The 8,266-nt window shown below is 49.0% G+C and overlaps 1 protein-coding gene across 5 annotated transcripts in view; it reads right to left on the bottom strand.

Annotated features, from left to right (window-relative positions):
* Positions 1-8,218, bottom strand: part of Catsperg (cation channel sperm associated auxiliary subunit gamma) — a 38,827-nt gene extending 30,609 nt beyond the window's left edge. For all 5 annotated transcript variants that reach the window (XR_002822257.1, XM_004636863.2, XM_023721556.1 and 2 more), the window contains exons 1-7: positions 7,434-8,218; positions 6,759-7,042; positions 6,620-6,673; positions 2,927-3,071; positions 2,724-2,850; positions 2,492-2,561; positions 1,234-1,389 (exon numbers count right to left, since the gene is read on the bottom strand). Coding sequence is in view for 4 of the 5 variants with exons in the window: in XM_004636863.2 (XP_004636920.2) it covers positions 1,234-1,389; positions 2,492-2,561; positions 2,724-2,850; positions 2,927-3,071; positions 6,620-6,673; positions 6,759-7,042; positions 7,434-8,055 (1,458 nt within the window). In the remaining variant the exon portion in view is untranslated. The remainder of the gene's footprint in view (positions 1-1,233; positions 1,390-2,491; positions 2,562-2,723; positions 2,851-2,926; positions 3,072-6,619; positions 6,674-6,758; positions 7,043-7,433) is intronic.
* Between the last annotated feature and the right edge of the window lie 48 nt (positions 8,219-8,266).

Raw genomic sequence — 8,266 nt, 5'->3', positions numbered from 1 at the left:
GAAGACATTTAATTCAAAAAGAAATTCACAGGGGCCAGCCAGATAGCTCAGCAGACTAGAGTGCCTGCTTAGGTAGAGAGCAGCGGCCAGGGTTTGATCTCCGGCGTGCTGTGCCAGCCCCAGCGATTAAGACTGGGCATGGTGGCACACGCCTGTGATCCCAGAGCTTGGGAGGCTGCAAACAGGGGGATCATTATGAGTCCGATCTACCTAGTGAGACCCTGTAGACCCTGTACTAAATACCTAAAAAACAAAAAATAAATAAAACAAGAAATTCATAGACTGAAAATCAAAGAATTGAAAACAATATTCCACGTAACAGGAATGAGAAAAAAGCAGGGTTAGCTATTCTATTTGCAGAAAAGTGGACTTTAAGCCAAAACTGATTAAGAGAGACAAAGAAGGCCACTACATCCTTAGAAAGGGAAAAACCCAAGAAGAGATAACAATCCCATAAAAGTATATGCACCAAATACCAGCGTATCCAACTATATATACTAAAAGACATAAGAAAACAAATAGGCACTAATATAATTATCATGGGGACCCTCATATCCTATAGACATTAACTAGACAAAAAAATTAAGGAAGAAATATCAGCTAAATAAAAAAAAAAAAAAAGCTGGAGAGATGGCTCAGTGGTCTAAAGCACCTACTTGGAACAAGCTTGGGAAAGCACAGGGACTGCGGTTCGATTCCCAGCACCACATGCCAGCCAGCCCTGCCCCCTGGTGGGCTGAGCTGGCCACACACACACACACACACACACACTAAATTAAAAAAAAAAAAAGAAATATCAGAATTGATCCAAACTTTTGAACATATGGACTTAGTAGAAGTCTACAGAATGTTCTACCCCATAACATCAGAATACACATTCTCAGCCACACACAGGATATTCTCCAAAATAAACTATAGAACATGGTTAAGTAAATGCGAAGGAATAGAAATTATCCCACACACATTATCAAACTATAGTGCCATGAGATTTGAAATTAGTGGCAAAAGAAACCACTTGGGTATAGTGACTTGCCCAAGGCCACAAAGTCAGGAAGTGGCAGAACTAAGATTTGAACCTAGACCACCTGGCAGGCAGAGCTCCCCTCATGCTCCTTGTGGGAATGGTGTGTCTTGGGGACCTATTCTGTGGCCCCATAACCTGACCCCATTCATGGGCACAGTCCCACATCCCTCAGTAGTCCCCAAGTACCTTGACAGCCTGGTGTCACTCACCTCCACAAGAGAAAAGGTCTCAAAGTTAGTGTCACTCAGCAGGATGGCCTTCTCATTGGGAATGCCACCCAGGATGAGCACAGGTGACTGGTCCAGAGTGTACCATAGAGGCCTCGAGGAGACATTTATGAAGTACTGGGGCGCCAGGTCAAAGAGCTGCAGGGGAGGCCATGGGTTGCTCAGCACTCTTGAACCCTCCCACGGCTCTCCCCCATTTAGGGAAAAGCCAAAGTCCTCACCTGAGCACAGGTCGTCCACCATTCCCCATCATTCTCCCTGAGCTCATTCCCTACCACTCTGCCCAGCCCTGTGGCCTCCACTTGCTTCTCAGTTGTACCAGGTACAAAGTGACCTCAGAGCTTTTCCATAGCTGTTCCCTCTGCAAGAAAAAATCCTGTGTCCACATGACCCCTCTGTCCTCTGAGGCTTTATGCAAGGTCAACTTCCAAGAAGTCTTCCCTGTTAGATCCATCTCCCTCACCCTCTTTGGTTTCTCTCCAAAGCATTTGCCATTTTTTTCTTCCAGGATTAAGTTTTCTATGAAGTCAGTCCCTTCACACTGAACTACATCCCCAGCCCCCTTTTTGAATTTTGAGACAGGGTCCAACTGAGTTGTTCAGGCTGAACTCAAACTTGGGTCCTCCTACTTCAGCCTTCCAGGGCTACCTTTTAATCTACAGTGAAAAGGCCTTGATGTTCACGTGTACTGCTTTGATGTCTGTCCCCCATGCTGAAATGTCAACTCCAGGAGGCAGGGCTTGGGGTCTGTGTGCTCACTGCTGTGCCCTCACGATGCCACAGTGTGTGTTCGGAATTGCTGAATGAACGAATGACTGAATGCACGAATAGTGGTGCAGAATGTGGTGCAGGAAACAAGCAGACAGTCCCCGTATCCTTTCATGTCTGCATACAGAAAGATGGTTCTCTCCCTTAGAGGATTAATGTTCTCCTCTTTAAAATGGGTATGTGAAGCCAGGTATGCTGATTCATGTCTGTAGCCCCAGCACCTGGAGAGGCAGAGGTAGGAGTACCACAAGTCCGAGCCCAGCCTGGGCAATTTAGTGATTATAGCACCTCTATCTCAAAAAGGTGGAGAAGCTTTGTGAAGGTGCTTCCCCCCAGGGTCACTGTAAAGATGGAAGCTGGTGTTGCATTTAGGAACTCTCCATGCTCAGCCAAGCATGGAGACAGTGCTTAGGAATGGGCAGGACCTGCTGCTTGTTTTCAGTAAGTAGGGGCCCAACCCAAGGTCCCTCACCTCCGATCCCACCGTGAACTCAATCCTGCCTTGCTTCTTCTTGAGGAAGCCATTGATATTCACGTGGAACCTGTGGCGGGCACAGACAGGCCCAGGGGAGGGTCCCATTTTGGGCACAGCTCCCAGCCCAGTCTCCTCACTCCCTTGGGCTTGGTGCCCCCTGCTCCTTTGGGGACCAGGAATAGGCACCCCTCCCTGAGCCAGCCCCCAGCCTGGGCTTGGAGAAGTGCACCTTTTATTGGGAATGAAGGGCCCCAGGCCATTGCTGGTGACCTCCACCTTCACGACCACGCTGCCATTCTGGATGGGCATGGGCATAAACCAGCTCATGGCGCACACCTCCTCCGCCAGGCAGGTCCCTGATGAGAGAGGGCACTGAGGTGCTGCCCGCCTGGGTCTCCCACTCTGGGGCCCCCTGGCTTGGCTCCCGCCCACCTGGGTAGCGGAAAGGGGCGGCCTCCATCCTGATCTGCAGCTGCTCTATCTTCCAGCGGTAGAAGTTCACGGAGGACTGGAAGGTGACCAGCACCAGGGGCTTCAGCCCCATCAGGTGGCCGCTGCGGACCAGGTCCTCAGAGGGCTGAGGGAGAGATGGCCCCAAGGCATGTCCTTACTACAGCGTCCGGGTCCCCGCTGCCTCACCAACCCCCCAGTGGCCAGTCAGGGCACGTGGCAGGCAGGATGGAGGGGTCATTCAGATGTGTGAAACAGCAGCAAGAGGTTGCTCAGTGCTGTCCCCAGGTGAAGGCTGCAGGGGCCCTGGGGTGGGGAGACCAACAGGAGGAAATCAATAGTTTCTGCCACTTTTGCCCTGCCCTGCACCTGAGGAGCACTTTGCCCATGTACCTTTCCATACTTTCTCCTTTACCTGCTGTTGAGCCTGAGTCAGCGTTTCCAGTCACAGGGAGCAGGTGCTGGGATGGCTTCCCTGCCAGGGCAACTAGGGCCGCTGCCACCCTGGCTCTGCCCACCCCTGTCTCCTGGCTCCTCATTGTCTTCACATCTGTCCCCTGCTCAGAGCCTTTTTAGGGCTCCCTGTCACTCAGCTGCCTATCACCTCCCTGAAAAAACTTTTTCCACAAAACAGGTCCCCAGTGCTAAAAAGGTTGGGGATCTCTGCCCTAAAAGACATAAGAAAAGAAAAAGACATATCAAGGCAGAAGTGGTGGTGCATGCCTGTAATCTAAGCACTTGGGAGGCTGAGGCAGGAGAATTATTGTAAATTTGTGCCTAGGCTGGGCTACATAGTGAGTTCATAACCAGCCTGAATTATACAGCAAGACGCTGTTCCAAAAAGCAAAAACAAAATAAAACAAAACAAAAATAAAAGACACATCAAGAAAGTGAGGGGCTAGGGAGAGAGCTCAGTGGAATAAGTGCTTGCCTGGCAAGCACAAGGTCCTGAGTTTGAACCCTGGTACCACCAAAAAAAAAAAAAATAAAAAGTAAAGCAGCATCAACTACTGCCTCTCCTTTTGGGGGCCAGTAAGATGGCTCAGTAGAATAAGCGCTTGCCTAGCAAGCTCAAGGGCCTGAGTTCAATCCCCGGTTCCACAAAAAAAAAAAAAGTGAAAAGATAACTTACAGAATGGAACAAAATATTTACAAATCATATTTGATAAGGAGTTAGTATTGAAATATAAAAAGAATTTTATAACAATAAGAACAAATAAACCAACTTAAAAAGGGGCAAACAAGCTGGGTGTGGTGATACACGCCTATAATCTCAGCACTCAGGCGGTTGAGGCAGAGGGATTTTTCAAGTCTAAGGCCAACCTGGGGTACATATTTAAAGGCCATAGTGAACTACATAGCAAGACCCTATCTCAAAACAACAACAACAAAAAATGGGCAAAGTATCCGAGTGGACATTTCTCCAGAGGATGGAGATAAATGGACAAAAAGCACATTAAAGCTGGGCACAGTGGCCCACACCTCCCAGCAATTAGGAGGCTGAAGCAGAAGAATCTTTGCAAGCTCAAGACCAGCCTGAGCTACAAAGTGAGCTCAGGGCCAGCCTGAACTGCAGAGTGAGACCCTGTCTCAAAAAATAAATTAAATAGGGTTAGCACTACACCTAAGAGTTCCACTTCAGGGCATATACTAAATACAACTGAAAACAGGTGTAAACACAAAACTTTGTACTTAAATGTTTATAGCTACATTGTTTATAATAGTCAAAAAGTACAAATAACCAAAATGTCTGTCAGTTAATAATAGACAAACAAGACATGGCTGTCCATATAGCAGAACATTATTTATTCATAAAAAGGAAATAGTGATGCATATTACAACATGAATGAACTCTGAAAACGTGCTAAGTGACAAGATGTAAAAAAAGGTACATATCGGGGCCAGGGAGATAGCTCAGTAGAATAAGCACTTGCCTGGCAAGCACAAGGGCCTGAGTTCAACCCCCAGTTCTGGAAAAAAAAAAAAAAAGGTACATATCATAAGATTCCATGTATATGTAGCCAGGTGTGGTAGTATACACCTATAATCCCCAGCACTTGGGAGCTGAGGCAAGAGGATCACTGTGGGTTCAAGGCCAGCCTACACTACAAATCAAGGCTGTTTTTTTTTTAATATTTATTTATTTATTTTGTGTGTGTGGCCAGCTCAGCCCACCAGGGGGCAGGGCTGGCTGGCATGTGGTACTGGGGGATTGAACCGTGGTCCTTGTGTTTTGCTTAGCTTAGCTTGTTCTAAGTAGGATGCTTTAGACCACTGAGCCATCTCACCAGCCCCAAGGCTCTGTTTCCAAAAAGATTCTATATATGAAACATTCATAACAGGCTAATCTTCTATGGGAAAAGAAAGTAGATTAGTTCTCTCTAGGGGCTGGAGAGGAGGAGACGTGAAATGAATAGTGTTTGCCAGTCAGCACAAAGTTTATTTTGGGCCTACAAATATTGTGCAAAAAGATAATAATGATGGTTGTGAGACCCTATCTCAAAAAAATTAATTGTACTTAAATGTATGGGAATGTTTTTGTTTTGCTTTGTTTTGTTTTTAGTTTGTTTATTTGTTTGTTTGATTTTGTGGAACCAGGGATTGAACTCAGGCCCCTGTGCTTGCCAGGGATGTGCTTATTCCACTGAGCCATCTCCCCAGCCCCTGTACTTAAATGTAGAATAAGCGCTTGCCTTATTAAATGGGGTTAGCATTATACCTAAGACTTCTACTCCTGGGCATATACTAAATATAATTGAAAACACCTTTGTAACTTTTATTAAAAAGTATCAAATTAGCTGGGCGTGGTGGCAGCATATTTCTGTAATCCTAGCACTTGAGAGGCTGAGGCAGGAGGACCACCAGGAGTTCAAGGCCAGCCTGGGCTACACAGTGACATAGTGAGCTTAAGGCCAGCCTGAACTACCTAGCAAGACCCTGTCAAAAAAAAAAAAAGAATTATACACTTTAAAATGATAAATTGGAGCTGGTATGTATCTCAGTGGTGAGCACTTACTTGGCAGGCACCAGGTCAGGTGAGTGGGTTCTGTCAATCTTAGTGTCCCCATCTAACCCTTTCCCCGCTACCTCCTGACATCCAACCCAGGGCTTCAGAAGTCACAAAACAAAAGCTGAATGTTACAGTATGTGAATTATCTCAAGAAATATGGCCAAAGGGGAGAAACACTTACTTAGGCAGATATTATGTGGGAGCAGAGATACTAGGAACTGTACATAGATAATCCTTTTTGATTTTTTTTTTTCTTCAGACAAGGTCTCACTCTGTAATTCAAGCTAGCCTTGAACTCGTTATGTAGCCCAGGCTGACCTTGAACTCCTCAGCCTCCCAAATGCTGGGATTACATGCATATGCCACCACACTTGGCTCTTTCTTTTTTTCATAGTGGAAATTAAACCTAGTGAACACTCTCCCATGTCCCCAGCCCTTTTATTTTTGAGACAGGGTCTCACTAGGTTGCTCTGGATGGCCCCGATACTTGCAATTCTGCTTCAGGCTCCTGAGAAACAAGGGAGTTATATGTGTCTGCACTGTGCCAGGCTTGATAATTGTGAATCTCTAATTACCCCAGGGTTGGACAGTGCTACTATTTGCCTAGCAAGGCAAGGCCTTGAGTTCAATTGGGGGAAGGCATGAGACTGGTAGAACCTACTCACCTGTCCCTCACAGGAGTAGCTGATTTTGAGGTAGTAAGGGAAGCCCAGGTATTTCTGCAAAGAGAGGTGGGTGAAGTTTTCAGGGCCAAGTGGCACTAATGCCGTGCCCTTCGGGTTTGTTGGACCCTGATCCCCTCACCTCCTGATGATCGATGGGAGAGTCCACTAGCATGCTGAATACACTGCCCACTGTATCCACGGGTTCTTGATCGTAGAATCGGTCACTCACGTGGGCATCACCTACCCTATCAAACTTGTTCAGAACAACCTGCCAGGTGCAGTCTTGGAAATCACCAGTTTTCCGCACCTTTGACGACACCAGTAGTATCTCCAGCAGTGCCAAAAACACCCACAGGACTTGTACTCTTGGCCACACAAAACTGATAGGGAACATGGCTGGGAAGTGCACCATGCAGCTACAACCTGCAGAACGCAGGGGTCAAAACCCTCCTGCGTGTCTGATCTCTTCCAGAGCTCTTGAACTTCGCCCCGCCCTTTTGTCTGGCCCCGCCTCTGCTTTTGCTTCTGGTCGGGCTTCTCTGCTTGGCCCCGCCTCTGCTTTTGCTCCGGACCCCGCCCCTGCTTTTGCTCCTGGTCCCGCCCCTCCTCTTGGCCCCGCCTCTACTTTTGCTCCGGACCCCGCCCCTACTCTTGCTTTTGGCCCTCCCCCTACTAAAACTCCTAGCCACGCCCTGGCTCCTGAGTCTACTTTCGCCCAGCCTCCTCCTTGTTCTGGCTTCACTCGGTTTTCTGTCTCGGTTTTTCTTTTTCACTTTGACAGAGCCCCTCTTGTTTTCCCTTGTCCCGCTCCGACCTGCGATCACATCCTTGTTCCGGCACCTGGCTCCCCGTTCACTCCTTGCTTCACGCCCCCACTTCTCTTGCCGCTGCCCGGGTCTCTTTCTCCTCGCTCGGGTCCCGGCCTGGAGCAGGTCGCTGCTCTGCATCCTGCTCCAGTTCACGCTCCTTGGGGCCCGGCCGGGCGCTTTCTCCACGCCTCGCCCCTTTCCTTTTCTCCTCCTGGGTCGGGGGCCTGGGGGCTGCTCCTCCCTGGGCTTCCTCCCCATGCCCCATCCTTTTCCCTGCCCCAGGTCTCCATCTGCCCGAAGACTCCCTGGCTTCGGGGGGAGCAGCTCCCCAGCTAGCTCCGGGCCCTGCCGCTTTTCCTTAGGGACCCTATCCGCGCCTCCTGACCTCTGGTAAGGGTCCCTTTCTTTCGTCCTGTTTCTCTCTTCCTTTCTGGCTCTCTCCTCCTGTTGGGATCTCTGTTCTCCAAAGCGCTTCTCCTCTCCCCAGGACCTTTCCTCGCCAAGGGTCTGCCCCTCCGCACCCCGCCCCTTCTGGTCCGAGATTTTGCCTCTGCCCGGTGGTCTCAGCTCACCCCAGGATCTCCCCTCCCTTGGGGATCTCTCCTCCCCTTGAGATCTCTCCTTCATCCAGGTCCTCTCCTTGCCCGGGAATTTATCTTCACCCGGGGATGTCACCTGGCCCCGAGATCTCTCCTCACCCCGACCTTTCTCGTGGAAGACTCTGTCTTCGCCCAGGGATCTCTCCTCACGCCAGGATCTCTCTCCTCCTCGGAGTCTCTCCTCGTCCCGTAATCTCTCATCTCGGGGTCTTCCCTCGCCCCTTGGTCTCTCTCCTCGG

This window comes from Octodon degus, unplaced genomic scaffold (genome assembly GCF_000260255.1).
Source record: "Octodon degus isolate 3935 unplaced genomic scaffold, OctDeg1.0 scaffold00083, whole genome shotgun sequence".
NCBI classification, from domain to species: domain Eukaryota; kingdom Metazoa; phylum Chordata; class Mammalia; order Rodentia; family Octodontidae; genus Octodon; species Octodon degus.
Note: the sequence above shows the minus strand (reverse complement) of the source record. Positions and strands in the feature narration are given on the sequence as shown.